Source organism: Bactrocera oleae, chromosome 2, assembly GCF_042242935.1.
Source record: "Bactrocera oleae isolate idBacOlea1 chromosome 2, idBacOlea1, whole genome shotgun sequence".
In the NCBI taxonomy this organism is placed as follows: domain Eukaryota; kingdom Metazoa; phylum Arthropoda; class Insecta; order Diptera; family Tephritidae; genus Bactrocera; species Bactrocera oleae.
The window spans coordinates 57,661,558-57,680,031 of NC_091536.1; the positions used below are offsets into that span (position 1 = coordinate 57,661,558).

The following is an 18,474-nucleotide window of genomic DNA, read 5'->3' on the forward strand; positions in this document are numbered from 1 at the left end:
TCCACTGTTTCAAATTGTTTGTCGGTTTTATCGACACAAAATATTCCCACAGACAGCTGGGATCCAATACTGGTAAACATATGCACCGCCGTTTTACCAGAAAAATCGTTACTTTTGTGGGAGCAATCGGTCTCATCTCGAAAAAAATGCCCAACGTGGCAACAGATGAAAGACTTTTTAATAACCTTATATGAAATCGCAGAAAGGGTAGATAAAAAAATGGTCAGAACGAAACCCGTTCAACATGACCTAAATAGAAGCTTTCACAGACCCCAAGCCAGTAGCAACAACAATTTAAATAGAAGCTTCTTCAAAAATCAAACGTTCACATCCGAACAGTACAAGCAAACGTCATGCGAACTATGTACAGGGGGGCATAAGCTCAAATCTTGCGAGAGATTCAAAAAGATGAATATTTTCGATCGAAACAATTTAATAAAAACGAAAAGACTTTGTACAAATTGCCTATCACATGCACATACACTTAAAGAGTGCGAAAGCAAATTTAATTGCGTTTACTGTCATAAACGCCATCATTCAATGCTGCATTACAGCACATTTTCCAGCTCGCGAAGTGCGAAATCCCGATAATTGCCAAGAAGCACCATGCTGCTCAAAGGCATTAAAACCCAAACGCTACACAGCGAAAACCAAAGTAGGGTACTACTACCCACAGCAGTCGTCTCCATCGAACACCGAGGAGAACTGTTTAAACTTAGGGCCTTAATAGACCAAGGATCACAACGATCTTTCATAGCGTCTAGGGCTCAAAATAGGCTACAACTGCCAACAAGACTAGCCAATTTTGAAATTACGGGAATGGGCGGAAGAGTAGTCCAAAACTCAAATAAAATCTGCCCCATTACCCTAATTTCCTCCCAAGCGGATAAGCACATACAAGCAGAAGCTATAGTCTTACCGCAACTTACAAATATGCTTCCAAGCTATCACATAAATAGCAAGCATTGGCAAAAGGTTTCACACCTAAAGCTAGCAGATCCCAACTGCAACACTCCCGCTCAAATAGACCTTCTATTAGGCATCGATCTCATACCACAGATAATACTCGAAGGTATTGAGAAAATTTCAAATACACTTCTGGCACAAAATACTATTTTTGGGTGGATCCTAAGTGGACTAGTTTCGGAACCAGTTACCACCATGACCACTCAGGTTGAGGAAATCTCAAACGAATACCTCAATTCACAATTGAAAAAATTTTGGGAGTTAGAAGAACTCCCCCCCATACCAATCACAACCCCTGAAGATCAGTATTGTGAAGACTTTTACAAAGCCACAACTACTAGATCAGATAATAGTCGGTACGTCGTACGACTACCACTAAAACAACAATTTCCTAACACACTCGCCTTAGGTCACTCTCGCACCTCTGCTATACAGCAGTTTTTAAGTATGGAAAAAAACTTACTTAAAAAAGGTGAGCTTAAGCCAGAATACGATGGCGTGTTAGAAGAATACCTCCATTTAGACCACATGGAGGAAGTAAGCCCATGCGAAAAAATCATAAATGGCAAATATTACTCATTTTACTTGCCTCATCACGCAGTAGTAAAGCCAGACAAAAAAACAACTAAAGTAAGAGTTGTCTTTAATGCATCAAGATCCACCAGCTCGGGGAATTCCCTAAATGATATCCTATTTACGGGACCCACGCTCCAACCAGATTTAATGCTACTAATTTTAAATTGGCGTATATTCAAATACGTATTTAACGGAGACGTCGAAAAAATGTATAGACAAATAGTCGTACATAAAGACGATCAAGATTTTCAGCGAATTATTTTCCGAAAATCTCCCAATAGTCCACTCCGCGACTATAAATTAAAAACAGTTACCTTTGGCGTCAACTGTGCTCCATATCTAGCCATTCAAACACTGCACGAATTGGCAGAAAACACCAAGTCAGAATTTTCTCTGGCAACCCAGGTGTTAAAAACACAAACGTATGTAGACGATATCTTGTCTGGAAGTCACAGTCTTCCACAAGCATACGAGTCACTATCACAAGTGATACAAGCCTTAAATAATGGTGGAATGGCCCCCGATGGTTAACAGAATCTTCCGATTCTTGGCCACAATCGCCCATTCGCAATATAATTGCCCCAGAAAGTCGAAAAATCGACTCCTTTCATGCAACATCGGATGATACTGACATCCTTGAGCGATTCTCATCGTTCCCCCGAGCCCTCAGAGTAGTTGCCTACATGCTCAAGTTCATAGAGCGACTCAAAATTAAACTTAAGGGAGTAACTTCATTACACTCCCAATGCAAAACAGTGACGCACCTAGACTTACAAAAAGCAAAGGTCGCTCTTATCGCATCTACTCAAACGCGCTACTTCAGCCGAGAAATATCATTGCTAAAAGATTTGAAGCCAATCGATAAAAAGAGCTCACTTTTAGTACTTAATCCATTTCTGGACACAAAGGGTTTGCTTCGTGCGAATGGTCGGCTTGTCAACTTCAGCCTGACATACAACGAACGACATCCCATAATCATACCAGAAAAAGCACGGCTTGCCACATTATATCTGCATTATGTCCACATACTGATGCTACACGCCGAGCACCGAGTTTTATATTCCCCGTCTTAAGCCTCAAATAAAGAAGTGCATTTACATGTGCAAAGTTTGCACAACGTACAAGCAAAAAATGCGAACGCAGATAATGGCAGCACTTCCACCTGAACGCTGCAACTTTGCTCTGCCCTTCACAACAACAGGTGTCGATTTTGCTGTGCATTTCCAGATAAAGGCTTCAATGTTAAGATCTCCCACTTTAATGAAAGGTTATGTGGCAGTTTTTGTTTGTTTTACGACAAAAGCTGTTCACCTTGAACTATGTACAAATCTGACGACAGAGGCTTTTCTCGCGGCATTCGCTCGCTTCGTCGGACGGCGTGGTTTTCCTTCAAAAATTATGAGTGACAACGGCAAAACGTTTATTGGAGCCAAAAGAGCCACTGAGAAACAGTTTGTGGACTTTATCCAACAAGTCTCACCTGAGATTGTACAGAAGTACGCACCCCAAGGCATTAATTGGCAGTTCATCCCCCCAAGCGCTCCTCATATGGGTGGTTTATGGGAATCAGCTGTAAAAAGCTTCAAATCCCATTTCAAAAAAGGAGCTGGAAACTACAAGTTTAATTATGAAGAATTCTCGACCTTATTAATTCGAATTGAAGCCGTACTCAATTCACGGCCAATCACAATCCTCTCGCAAGATCCCTCCGATTTCACCGCCCTAACTCCTGGGCATTTTCTCAAAGGAGCACCCATTCTGGCCATACCTGAGCCAGACGTGGAGTCGCTATCCTTATTAAACCGATGGGAAAGAATCGAAATTGTCCATCACAATTTTAGTCGCCGCTGGAAAGAAGATTATCTAAAGGACCTCCACAAGAGGTACCGCTGGAAAGCTCCAGAAAAGGCGCCGAAGCTTGGAGATGCGTGCTAGTACACGATGATTGTCTCCCCCCTACTGAATGGCGGCTTGGCCGCATAGAAAACCTTCACCATGGTTCCGATGGTCACATCCGAGTAGTCGATCTCCGTACGCAAACCGGAACACTAACGAGACCGCTCGTAAAGCTATGCTTTTTACCCACCGCCGATAATACCGAACAAACGTAAATAATAACCCGATAAGAACCAAAAACCGCTATCCGGTAAAAGGTCGATCGACCAAACGACCCATTTATGCCACTTAACGTGGCCCAAATTTCCAACTCAATCATGCGACAAACTTATAATCTAAATAACTTTTTCCCATATAGATCATTATGGACGGAAATGCACCAACACCAACGCCAGCAATACGTTCGGCCGTTAATGTGCCACGCCCTGGGGCAAATCCTGCACCCCGAACAACGGCTACCACAGCCCCTCCAATCGCTCCTCGTAGTGGCACGCGGCCACTAACCCCGTCATCCTCGCTGTCTGCGGAGCAGCATCGCCTCCGATGCCCGCTATGTCGTCGCCCACACCGCTTGCAACATTGCGGCATATTTAAAGGTATGCCACCAGTCCAACGACAGCAAATCGCCCAGGCACATGGCCACTGCCTGAATTGTCTGGCGCACACCCATGCAACAACCGCATGTGAGTCAAGGGGCCATTGTCAGATGTGCGGTGAGCAACATCACACACTCCTTCACCGCACCGCGAGGCGCGACAGTGGTCGACTAACTGAATCCCACCGCCGCGGCGTAGTCAGGCGACTCCCCAGACACACATCAGCACGACCTCGCCGTTTGGCCTCCCCTCCGGAGCCGAGTTCCTGGCGCCCACGCAACGAAGCAATTACGCGCCGTAGCCAGCTTCGGCTACCACTCCGCCGTGCCACTGGGCTGAGCAGCGTCGTATACACGCTGTGACAACTTAATAATATCTAATATTCGCCTAGGGGGGCCGGGATGGCTAAATGAGCCTACGTCGTCCCGAAAACTTACACCAACACACCTCACACATCACTGACACGCAACATTCACCACATCACCTTTCGCAACATTCACCACCTCACCTCACGCAACATACACCTCACACAACGACCCTACCACCCAGGATACACAACACACCGGGCGATCACCCCACCAACCATCAACAAAATCACGGACACTAGAATCGGCTTGCCTCTTTTTCGTTTTGAACTCGCAGCGAAAGCACCGTCATCCGTGGATTCGTCACATCAGCGGATCTGATCCGAACCAGTTAAATTGCTATCAAAGGCATTTATATACATTTTTTTTTTCTCTTCTCTGCGCTGCGTCGCAAGTGATTGTGGTATTAAGGGAGTGTATAAAACCCGTACTTTCAATTACAAAATAAAATTACAATTGTATTAAAAGCGAAAGGTGGTGAGTGTATAAGTTTTTCTTTGAAAACTTTGGAAAGAATTATATAAACCGTTTCACAGTACCAAGAAACATGTCTACCATGTTTCATAAAGAGATCTCAATTTTTACTCAAGTTAGAGCTTGCACGGACGGACGGACGGACGGACGGACAGTCACCCGGATTTCAACTCATCTCTTCATCCTGATCATTTATATATATATAACCCTATATCTAACTCGATTAGTTTTAGGTGATACAAACAACCGTTAGGTGAACAAAACTATTATACTCTGTAGCAACAGGTTGCGAGAGTATAAAAATCGAAAGGAATACAATTTATGAAAGGAAAAATCTTCGCAAACAACACAAAAGCTATTACGTTTGCAAATTCCATGAAATTTTGGCCTCTTGCTTTTATTATTTGAGCCATATGGTGTAGCGTAAGCAGACAATCTGGCAGACACGCAACGTGTAAAAATAAATGCACCGTTGTGATTTAATGGCAATTATTTATTCTCTACGAAATCGATTAAATGATTTTTGGCGTGTGAAAGCGGAAGATGTGTACGTCATTTAAGGCACTCTCAATTGTGGGTAATCTGTTATATGCTAGACATTTATTATATTATATATGATATGATATAGTAAAAGGGTTTCTTAATAATATAAAAACATTTGGGTGCTTATTATTAAAGCCCATTACCTGAAGTTAAGACTTCGTCGATCAACATTCTATTGAAAAAGGTATTAACTTTGTACATGATTTTCAATCTTAAGATTTTGTCTAGCTTTAAGGTTCCATAAAAGATACTCAATTGAAAGAAAATTGAATATCTTTTAGAAGTACCACTTTTCTGTGTGAAAAGTTAAATAAATAAATATTATATTTTTGGTTTCTAAAATCAAAATCTGCCTCATTGCGTAAATCAAGTGCAACAAGAAAAAACGTTAGCTTCGGTGAAACCGGTGAAATAATACCCTTCACAAATACCAAGGCCCCTTACAAGAACTTGATTCCGAATGTTCAATTTGTATGGCAGCTATATGATATAGTAATCTGATCTGACCAATTTCTGCGGAGAATAATTTGTTGCCTTAAGCGATAACTCGTGCCTAATTTCGTGAAGATACCTTGTCAAATAAACAAATTTTCCATGCAAGAACTTTACTCCGATGGTTCAGTTAATATGACAGCTAAATGCTATAGTCATCCGATCTGATTAATTTATTTGGAGATTACATTGTTGCCTTAAATAATATTCCATGCCAAATTTCGTGAAGATACCTCCTCAAATGAAAAGTTTCCCATACAAGCACTTGATTCCGATTGTTCAGTTTGTATGGCAGTTATATGCTATTTTGGTCCGATATCGCCCATTCCGACGAGTAGCTTCTTTGTGAGAAAAAGATAGGTGCAAAATTTCAGATCGATAGCTTAAAAAGTGAGGGACTAGTTTATATATATACAGACAGACGGACAGACGGACAGATAGACGGACATGGCTAAATCAACTCAGCTCATCATGCTGATCATTTATGTATACATTTTATAGGGTCTCCGACGTTTCCTCCTGGGTGTTTCATACTTCGTGGCAAACTTAATATACCCTGTTTAGGGTATAAAAACGACGAGTAATCATACACGTAGACTTTTTAAATGTGAAATCATGGTATCGCAAAATGTAGCGTGAAACCAAAATTGGTACATTTGCAGGAAAAGGGGTTGTTTCGCCAAACCGTAGCTAAAGCTAATAAACACACCCGAATATTGCTCAACAATATTTCTTAATATTATTAGTATTTGTTTTATGTTCCCCACCCTCACTCCTGGTGCAAGTGCCTTTGCCATTTTGTTTACAGTACTCTGTCGTTGCAAGTCTTCGGAAATGCCCATCGTTTTGTTTACATTTCGTAAACTTTTATATTTCAAAGTGTTTGTCTAAGTACTTCGACAATTCAAATTTGCATAGGACAGTTTTCTTTCCCCTTTTTTAAATTTATACATTTGAAGCTTAATTCAATTAAATAAGACGAGTAACTAAATATTATATGTCTTACAGTGCCGTTGTCATTTTACACATTTTATTTTTATACTCTGAACAGGGTATATTAAGTTTGCAAGAAGTTTGTAACCAAAAGGAAATGTCGGAGACACTATAAAATATATACAATACAAAAATGATCAGCATGATGAGCTGAGTTGATTTAGCCATGTGCGTTTGTCCGTCTGTCTGTCTGTATATATGCGAACAAGTCCCTCACTTTTTAAACTATTGATCTGAAATATTTCATCTGTCCTTTTCTCACTAAGAAACTGCTCATTTGTCGGAACGGCCGACGTCGGACCACTATAGCATATAGCTGCCATACAAACTAAAAAATCGGAATAAAGTACTTGTATGTGAAACTTTTTTATGTATTCTCCGAAGAAATTATTCAGTTCAGATCTCTATATTATACAGCTGACGTTAAAACTGAACGATAAGAATCAAGTTCTTGTAAGGAACCTTTGTATTTGTGAAGGGTTTATTATAATCATGCAATGGAAGGTGGTAATGTTTTGTAATCAGTAATCACTTAAAAACTCAAACCGGTGAGTACTTATTTATCATCAGCAAATACAAATTGTAATTTAAAATTCAGCAGTTAGAAAGGCAACTTTTTCGAAGCATATATCTATCAAGAGTTGCTGTTTATGTTTAAAAGGACGGTCTTATAAGTATTTACTCTACAAAAGTAAAGCGAAAGTTGTAGGTAAATTATACACTTGACCCAGCTGTTCTTTAACTTTTAGGTCACACTTTCATAATTCCAAAAAACGGCGGCCGTCAACATTCGCGCTGATTGAACAGTCTTCGCCTTCTTTCCCGTTTCCTGTTCAAAATAAGTTTGATTTAACTGACAGTAGTTGTCTATAAAAATGTACTACACTATAGTATACAAGGTGCGTTCCAAAGTAAACAGGACTTAAAAAAACAAAAAAGGACAAATGGTTTTATCGGCAAAATCAATTAATTTTAATAAAAATAGTCTCCTTCTGCTTTACTACAGCTTTTTGCACGGTCCAAAAGCATGTCGAACGAGTGTTTTAGCTCGTTGCCCGGTATGGCCGCCAGTATGCCGGTGCAAGCCTTTTGAATGGCCTCTACGTCTGCATAACGCTTTAGTTTTATCGGCAAATGCATTTTTCCGAAAAGGTAGAAGTCGCACGGTGCCATATCACAAGCGTCGATCGATGAGACGGCGCATTATCTTCCATCTTCGCAATATTCGGGCCGAACACGTCGAATACGGCGCACCGAACGCTTCAGAACTTCAAGGTGGAATACTGCATTAACGTTTTGGCCGGGTGGAATAAATTCTTTGTGGAAATTGTTTCATCAATTGAAACATTTCGGTGAAAGTTTTACGAAATTTAAAACAAAATTTAATGTTGGCTCTTTGTTCGAAGCTCATTTTCGCACCGGTGACAAAAACATACTGACACTTAAAACGCAATAACTTCACTTCCAATAGATGAAATGTCATGAAGTTTTTACTGGAAGTCGATAAAGGATAGCAGATTCTAACGCACTGGTCGACATATAGATGGCGCCACTAGAGTTCACTTTGTTACTTTTTTACTGTTTACTTTGGAACGCACCTTGTATTTCTCTTTCGATAGTGGCGAGATCAGGCGGTGAGGCTGAATGCCTTAGTAATTTGCAAATTTTTTCAGTATACGCCAGCATAAAATTTAGTATTTGAATGTAGAAAAGTTATTTGTAAATTTAAATTTTTTAACAGGCTTCTCGGTTTAGGCGATTACAAATATACCTAAATAAGCAGGTACACGTACATATGTATGTAATGACGATTAACTTCTTTGACGTTATAACTTTATATTAATCAGCAAGTGAAATTATTGCAGACTCTCTAAAAATTTATGCAACACAGGCTTAATCAGACGTCCAATCATACTCAAGTACATACAGCTACGTTTATGTAAAGCTTAATGCTTTTATTATTTATATAAATTAAGTTCATTTGCTTATCAGAATATAAAAGTAGTTTAATGTTCAGACTTTTTGGTGATTAGATTATAATTAATGTTGTCATAAGAGCTCACAGGCTTAAATCTCCGGCAGCTGTGAGCAAATGTTGCAATCAAGCCTATGAAGGCATGCTAATGTATCGCTACGGGAACCAAGACCAGCCAACACGTCACCGCATGTTACAAACAACTCTGAGAACTCGAGCGTACTACACGTGAGCTAACGTGCTGAAGTAGTACTATATGCCTAGGTACCTTCGCCCAGTATGCGAGAGGGATTTGAAAAAGAAATTACATTACACTTCACTTCTGCACCCCTTGCTTTATGTAGCGCTTTAAATGCGGTTTCGTCTAGCTCCCCACTTTAATGCTAGTAATTTCTAATTTTCTTAAGGCCGAATTATGTTCGGAATTTGCATTGTTCCATCATTGACAATTTTTTACTTCCATTAAAAATTGAATGGGCGACAGAAGTTGTATGAATGGCAAAATAGGCAATAATGCAATATGTTTTTGAATAATTTAGAAGTACTACTAATTCCTCGAATCTGTAAGGAAACATTTCTATTCAGCTGCCATTTTTGTTTCCTTTTCTGTGGTTTGACAATGCTCCTCTGATTTTACTTCACTGCTTTATATCCCTTTAGCTGTCAAACAATTTGCGTATTTATTATTGTTATTGTCATACGTTTAAAAGGATATTGAGCAGTGTTGAATGCGTTTACCAAATCTGAAGGGGGCATGGAAAACGTATTTCTTTAGCATAAGCATTGCGAAGACTAAACAGATTATTACTGGATAATACGCAGTGAAGCACCTGAAATAACCGGTACTAATATTCTATACCATATGCTATAATGCGGTAATAGAGAAACTGCATTTATTAGTCGGTTGATGTCACCGTGAATACAAAGGTTAACAAAGCAGCCAAAAATTGTCTAAATTGAACTAAAAGTATTAAAGCTCCTAGTCCAGTTGACTTTTTACCGAAAATATCGGTCAATGTGTGAGGTATCTATCTGAAATTCATAGAGAATCCTTTCCTGATAATAGTATGTCTGTATGTCAATTGTTTTTTCAGCCCCTATATTCCTTATATAAAGATTTTTAAACTTACGGGAGACTTTATACAGCATGTATCTTATAATATCTTAATATTATCTTAAAAAAAATGAGAAAGTGTGTTTTTCTTATAACAGTGTATCTTCGTGCCTGAAATAGATAAAATTGGGCGAAAACTTTATCTAGTGGCTATATAACTTATATCAGGATTTTCGAGCACTTAGCCCTTCCTTACTTGAAATGTTAATGATCAAATATATTCTAATCCGATAACATCACAATGTTAATTAAGTAGTCACAAGTATATATTCTATATAATAATGTCGCCTATTTTGGTTTTTACGTGCAAGAATACATATGTTTTTGTTTATTCGTCCTTGGCGGGTTTTATCTTATCATACTCTGTGAGTTAAAAACTCCTAATCTATTAACATTAGCGTCAGAATAATGAAACTTTTGGTTAAAAACTAATTATGTACATTTCAAATGTTATTTATTCTTAGCCCACGATTGTCGTAACTAGCAGAATTATAATCGGATTTTGTTATATTTTGTACTTACACCAATGTATCGTTAATTCCACTGTAAATATTCATACTACAGTTATTTATGCCATACAGTAGCAGTGATTGATTGCACCAATCAATGACCGATGTGGTACCGATAAGTTGGGAATAATTATCTCGTAGGTCGTTCACTAAGCCGCCGAAAACAGCACGAGTATTTTCAGTAGCAATTATGACATCGCCTTGACCGCCCCCGACACCGCTGCTCTCGAATTCATTAAAAGTGTCGACCTTGTAGGGTTCTATGCTCCCAAATTCACTCACTGCCGTCGTTGGTATGTGTGAGTCGGGCATTTTTGTGCCGTAAAAGTTTTTGCATATGTAAGTATACGTGAATCCCTATTTAGTTGTTTAGCGTTTGGCTTTCTTCTTATTAAGTGGATGAGTTCTTGCGATAAATTTCGCTTCTGGATTTTGTTTTGTCACCTTTTCGTGGGACATGATTTACAGAAACACACTTGGCGGTGGTTTAGATTTGTTGTTGTTGCTTTGTACCTTTCGGATTTCTGGTGAACTTATATTTTGTTATTAGCTATTTTGTCTGCATCTCCTTTTACCGCAACGCACTCGCACTCCCACTTTTAAAAATAGTACGTGGCTTACGGAATTATATGAAATCCTTTATGCTCTTACGGCGCTTGTTGATTTTAAAGTTTTGCTAAAAGCATATAATGAAAAGATTTCAAAATTTAGTATGTGACATGTATATTGTGTATATGTATTTAAAAAAAATATGTATATTTATGTTAGAGGGTCGAAAAAAACGAAAATTTATTTTTTGCTTGGTACTCAGACAAATAGGTTTTTAGACCTTTCTAAGAAAGGCTCTTCAAGTATGAGCTCTTATTTTTAACGGGAAGGTCCTCCGCCTTACAGTTTTCTACTTTCTTATTGTTAGATAAAAAGGTGGCTTGTGTAAAGCATGTGAAACATAGCTTAGTAATTAAAACATCTTTCCAAGCTGACCAATTGTTAATTCATCACTTTGCGCTCATTATTGTGAGGTTAAACCGTGAATAGGATTGAAATCGGTCCAGACTTCGGTGTAGACTATACACTTGTAATTAAATAATTTTCGAATATCTGGTTAATTTTTTTCCTGTAATCAATATATTACAGTGCATTTAAAAAATAACGTTTTTCCTTTGCGCGATCAATTCTTGGAAAACTGTTTTTCTTTAACTGCAAATTACCACATGTTCATTTCTTAATGTGTCGTTAACGAAACCCAAATGAACTATTAAAAGAACTGCAAAGTATTTAAATACGAGTTGTATGTATGACAAGCCAAAAAAAGGATGAATCAAAAAAGCTATTGTTCTTCTATTTAAGAAAAAACACTGCTTAGTCTAAGAGAAGCTAAAAATATTTTGTCTAAAAAGGGATAAGATATATATCTATTGTAAGTACAATACGGGACAGAATTCAGAGATCTGACATCAAATGCAGCAGTACTGCAATTCAACTCCTTATTTCAAAAACAGAATGATAAAATAAAACATATGCATTACGGCAAAAGTAACCAGGATTGGATACTGTAAGAAGACAATGATCGTAATCAATGGAAATAAGAACACCATATTGATATTACCATATTAAATTTGTCATCACAGTCATCAGATGCCAATCCAATAGCGAATGTTTGCTGTTTTTCGAAAATAATGTTGCCATTTCTTACTACTAACCGGGCCTCCTCATATACTTATTTGCATCTTCCTACAAGCTCTTCTGTACTACAATAATTTCATTACAAAAATTGTACGAAACGAAATTAGAAGCAACTTTCAGGTGTGGGCATAAAATACGATTATAAATAAAAGTATTATAGAGAATCTTGGAACGATATATTTGTATATTTGTAATCCCACATACACATTCGTGCGTGTAATGTAAAGGCAATAAAAATATGAACGGGTAAACAAAAAAAGCGCGTTGCTTCAAAATTGTGTGCAAATCTGCTAATAGAAATCTTAAATAAACACACTTTAAATAGCATAAAGTCATTTGTCATAAATTTTGTGATTCTGAATAAGCGAGACAAAGAATCCGTGGAAACATATATACTATGTATATATTGACAGTGTTATGTGAACTTTGAGAAAAACTTTGAAAATTGAGTAATTCCAAATTTAATCCGATAATATATAATCAATCTGTCCTTTCGTTTAAACTAATGCCAATAATTGGTGAATTAAGTAAATGGAAATCGCTGATAATCCACAAAATATTCTTAATTTTGTAGAAAGTCCACGAATAAAATGTTTTCATTAAATTTTGTTAAGATTTAGTTTGGAATTTCTGCTGATAAAATATTTTCTCTTCATTTGCTGTTGTCCAACTTCTTGTTGGCAAGCGATTAATGTTCATGCCTTAAGCCAGTAGGTAGGTCATGGCGTATACGCAATATCACATTGATTTTTGCAGGAAGAGAAAGGAAAAACTTTAGTATGCAATATATAATATATAGTAGATATATATATCTAACAAATTGTATAATTCATCTACCGAAACTAATAAACTTGGAATTTTTTGGATGTTTCTAGAAGAGCTGCCTATTATTTTGGGCAAAAAACCAATCAGAATTTCCTAAAAAGGAAAGTCTGCGAAAATTTCTTTCTTTCGATCGGCTTTCGAGGTATTACATAAAGAATAAACTATACACTTCAAATCGATTTTGACTGCGTAAACTTCCAAACTTGAGAAGGCACACAAATCATATTATCAGCTGCTAAAGTGGTTGATAAACTAATTATAGACATTGGATGAAAGTAATCAGTACTCATCTAAGCAACCAAACAATACTAAAATCAGCTATTTCAGTTTGTATTTTAAAAATATTGTTTTCGTTATGGTAATGCCTCAGTGCCCAAATCAATTAGTAAATTATTTAACAATACAAAAAGTTAATAATTTATTTGCCAACAATTAACAAATAGTTTCGAATTACTCATTTTGTACGTGTGTTTGAATAACTTTGTCAATAACTATTTAACTGAGTTCTTACCTTATATATTTTGGCAAGCTCAATTCAGTACAACTCTAACAAGGAATTGAAATAGTTACGCCTTGTTTTGAAAATAGTTGTTCAGCTGTGTTGCATATTTGGCCAGCAGGTATCGTCCAATAACAGAACTCCACGATGACAGCTGAATTTTGTAAAGTACAGAACCATAGCGTGACCAAAAGGTGTGTGTTGTAGTTTTTTCAAACAAAACGTTAGCGCACTTCATATGCTTTAAAAATGTTTTGTTGGTTACAAGTGTTTTACTTGACGGCGCGTCATGTCCTGCCGTAAAGGAAGTTAATCAGTTTCTATAACAAAAAGTCGGCAAACGTGTGTATGTCAAAGAGGCAACCAGGCAGACCTTCTGTTTGTTTTTGTGACCTCATACGAGTATAAGGCAAACATTCTTTGTCGAGTTCAAAACCATTGCATTACCGCTCGACGTATTCAAAAACGTAAATAAAGAAAAAGTAACCCAACAAAAAATGATTAAAATACATTCATTTACAAAATATTTCGAAAAGGCGCAATAATAACAAGTAAGGATATGCTCATTTCTAGTGTAACTGAACATTTTACACTCTTGCAACTTGCAAGGATCAAAGCCGGAGAAATACCTTCAAGTGTTAACAAAACTTTGTATGAAAATTGTTGGGAAAGAATTAAAATACATTTTTTTTTATTAAGCTATATTATTCACAGACTCATTTAGTTTTATTGCTATATTTTACTTTGCGTTAGCGAAAATTTTATTGAAATCGTCTTTAAATGAGATATATATGATATGTATAAACTCAACCGAACGGGCAAAATTTAATATATTGAGTTGATCTAGAAAACGTCAACCAGAGGATTGGAATTCATTATATTAGGGATATGAGGTTTAGACCAAAGTCTAGGCCAACTCCATTCATATCCTGTACTACACTTTTCTTATTATTGTATAATTTTTAAGAAAACTTGTCCACTTATTTTCACTAAAATAGCACACGAGTTGACCAACTGTACCTATATGAAGTAAAGTCAGCCGGATGTTCGAAAATTCCCATATTATTTATATGAGGTTAGGGCAAGTTTTCCTTCTCTTCTTATTTCGAGTTGCAATAATATATCTCAAAGATTGACCCGTAAATGTTAACAATAGGTACTGGGGTTCCCATATTCGTTATCGGAGGCTTGAACAATTATAGCCCGATTTTGAAAATTTTTGGGATAGAGATGGCATACCTCAAAATACCTATTTGTGGAAAGTTTTATCGCGACATAATCACTGGAAAGTCAAAAAATCAGATCGATTTTAAAATTTTTTTATGTGGGAAGGGAGCGTGTTTGTATGCCGATGTCGCCCCTTTTAACGCAGGGACATAAACATGTCATAACAATGCTATGCACCAAATTTGGTCTGTACGTCCGTAGGTCCGGATATATATTATTTCACCTAAAGGTGGGCGGTGACCCGCCTGTTGTCCAATGACACCACCTCCTATAAAGCCTTCTTCACCTGGATATATACTATTTAATATCTCTGACGCATTTAGTTATTGATTTATCGCACTTTTAGCAGTTTTTAACAAAACTGTTAATAGGCCCAAAACGAAATGAAATTCACAAGACAGTTTATTAAGCGATAAAGCTTTCGGTTAAATGGGTACGTTAATAATGTTTAAATTGTCGCATTTGAAGTGATAAAAATATACAAGCCATTGTTGTGATACCGTTACATTCTCGAAAGGTCACTGTTTGGTGTGCTATATGGGCAACGTCCGGTGTGTTTTACGTGAGTACCTGCCGTCGACGGCCTTACCTCACGGTGCTCCAAAGCACAACGTATCAAAAAAATGTGTTGATAAGCGCCCCAAATAATACGAGCTATTTGCAAATATTAACTTGGTTACCAGTGGGCAGTGTGCAGGGCACACTGACCATCTTGGTAAGATTCGAGGCCGACCTAAAACCTCTTCGGTTTTCGAGTACGGAACCCAGTTGCTTGTGCAACTTCTTTTTTCGAACTGAAATTCAGTTCTTCCAGCATTTAGGTTTAAACCACAGCCACCACGATACTCCCCAAAGGGTGAAGTCGTATCTACGCAGGTAAGCCCGAGACGATTGACGCTTTGGAAGCAAGTATTTGGCGCGCTATTGCTGACATACGACCACAATTAATGCAAAAATTGGTCGAAAATTGGGCCTATCGGCTGGAATTTATTCGAGTCAGTCGCGGTGCTTACTTTACCGAAATTCTTGGCCATAACATCAAATTATATGTGTTTTATTTCTTCTTGAAAACTACATGTCTAAAAAACATCCTCTATATAAATCATAAAAATTAAGATAAAGACCTTTCTATACTATTTCACGCTATAAAATATGAACTTGTGAAGGTTGTTATAGCTAAGTCAACGCTTTCTTTGTCTTTTTTTCAAGGTATACCATGTTTATTTACAGACATAAAAAAATAAATGCGTACTTAAGAGAAACATTTTGTTAGTATTTGAGACTTTAGAGCCGACAGCGCATCCGAAAATATCGGCTGATAATATCCAGAATGACAAAAACATTAGAGATTCTAATTTCGGAGTCACGCTTTATACGTAATAAAAACACCTAATAAAAGCTTTCAATGAACAAAATTAAGGGTTATATAAACATGAATAACACAAAAGAAAAACTTTTAATTAACTTCATAGTTACTCTGGTACTCAACTTGCGAAATGAAGTGTGCGCAAAATATTTCAAATAATACCAAGACTCCGCAATGAATAATTACAATACCAAAGTATGTCTGTATGTCAAATGGGTTGAATTTGGTCAATAGTCCCCCTAGCCCCCATATATTTAATATAAATATTTTTGAACTAACGGGAAACTTTGACTGAGCGAGAACTTGAGCTATTATTATTTTCTGTGTTTTTTTCTTTAAAAAATTAGAAAACCTTGAAATGAATCACCCTTTATATTGTTGTATGTGTACTTTAATGAAACTAAGTGAGCATATTATTAGTATGTGGCATGTTAATAGTATGCGGTATTGCCAAAAATATCGACATATATTCCATTCTAGGGGGTATTCTAGTCTAGAAATTTCAAAAAAGTTTAACTATGCATGAATATGTGTACAAGAGGATTTTTCAAAATTTAAAATATTTTCGGACATATAGCTGTAATTATAAAATATCATTTCATGACTTGAACGGTATAAAACGTTACGCGAAACTTTAAACGCGTTTTTCTCGAAACTGTATTTTTCGAGCTCATACCCACGATTTCTCAGCTTCACAAATTCCGACTTTGACTATGTTTAAAAAATTCGAGAATATAAAAAAACGGTAAAAAAAGACTAGAATACCCCCTTAAAAGTGTTTTTAATATAATTTAAGCTGATGCGAACTAAGATATAGCAATAAAATTATATCTAAGTTAATGGTCTTCAATATAAGCTAAGAAGATACCAAATTAGATTGTTAATCTATAATTTGATTTATTTTTTTGTATAAGGTTTTGCCAGCACCTGAAGGCATTGTATTCTTGCAAGTTGCAAGCATATTAAATGGGTTACACCCAAACTTAGCCTTTCCTTACTGGTTTTAAAATCAGTTGCATACAGCACCGTAATATTTGTCATGTGTTATGTATTGCACTTGTACACTTCCTACATTATAGAAAACATTCAGTTTTGCCATAAGCTAAGCTAAAACACTTATTTCTAGTGGCACCACATCTGCTGATTGTGAAAATTCTTTTTGGTGTCATATTGCGTCTGATGCGACGTGTACCGCCGTTATGTGGGGTCAGTCTAAGCTACTTCCGTTTGTAAGTCACTTTTTGCAGTGTGTTCTGCTAGATAATTGTTTATCATTAACAATTGCTTTGGTGACCGACTACAGTTTGACTAGCGTTTGTCTTATCATTGTTTAATTACGCTGAACACATCCAACCAATGTGATTCCATACTTGCCAGCTTTTGTAAAATTCTTTCATCGACTGATATTCGCAAGCACTTGTTTTGCTCTAAAGTCTATTGCGACTGCATTGTTTACACATTTTGCTATGAGTTGGCGGCCTGTTCAATTCCACCGAGAGTGTGCGCTTCAAGAGTTTATGAGTATGTATGCACACTTTAAACATATTCTCATTAATCACCAATGATGTATATTTAGTATAAGTATGTTTATGGAATAATATTTGTTTTCTCATGATCAATTGCATTATGTTTACTACCGGAGAACGTTTGCAATATAAGGAGCTTTAACTTTGTGCAAAAAAAGTTAAATTTATACCTAGCTTACCATATTTTCAATTGTAAAATGGCAATCGTATATAAATACGACTATTACTCCTAATGGCCAGATATTATGTGTATTTATATCAACTTCAATTTCATCAATGCGGGTTAACATAGTCTATCAGTGCTAGAATAAAACAATTGCATAGTCATATCACTTTCTTCTTTGTGATAAACCTTCTTGATTAGTTGAACTATGTATAAATAATGTATAACTAAAAATGGAGAATGAACGAACATGTAGGCTAAGATATCTCTGTCTTCCAACTAATCGTCTTTTACTTTCAATCAAATGAAAAGTTACCGAGAAGAATTCAAAGCTTTTGGTATACATATGAAAAATGTTCATTTATACTTGTAGCTTCAATAAGTAACCTTCGTTTTTGTTTCTCGCAAATCTACTATTTACTTTTTTGATAATTGAAAAGCCTAACAGTTGTACCTTCTGTTTGAAGCTTTAAAGAGGTTCTAACCTGATGTACATTTACGATTCGTTTTCATTTGTGATTGAACGAATACTGAATTGCCGATAAATAGTTTTCATTAAGAAATTTCATATACCCTTTTAATATATGTATGCAACATTTTCTTAAAATAGTAACAGTGGTTTCCGTCTGATTTAATTTATCAACTGGTAACACAACAATTATAAACAAGTAAGGGGGGCTAAG

The 18,474-nt window shown here is 36.7% G+C and overlaps 1 protein-coding gene across 3 annotated transcripts in view; it reads right to left on the bottom strand.

Annotated features, from left to right (window-relative positions):
* Positions 1–18,474, bottom strand: part of TkR99D (Tachykinin-like receptor at 99D) — a 56,168-nt gene that overhangs the window by 19,630 nt on the left and 18,064 nt on the right. For 2 of the 3 annotated variants that reach the window (XM_036357765.2, XM_036357767.2), the window contains exon 2: positions 10,513–11,175. In XM_036357765.2, the coding sequence (XP_036213658.2) occupies positions 10,513–10,811 (299 nt within the window). In that variant the 5' untranslated portion in view covers positions 10,812–11,175. Of the gene's footprint in view, positions 1–10,512; positions 11,176–13,521; positions 13,805–18,474 lie in introns of those variants that run through there. The other variant, XM_036357764.2, reaches the window with a different exon arrangement.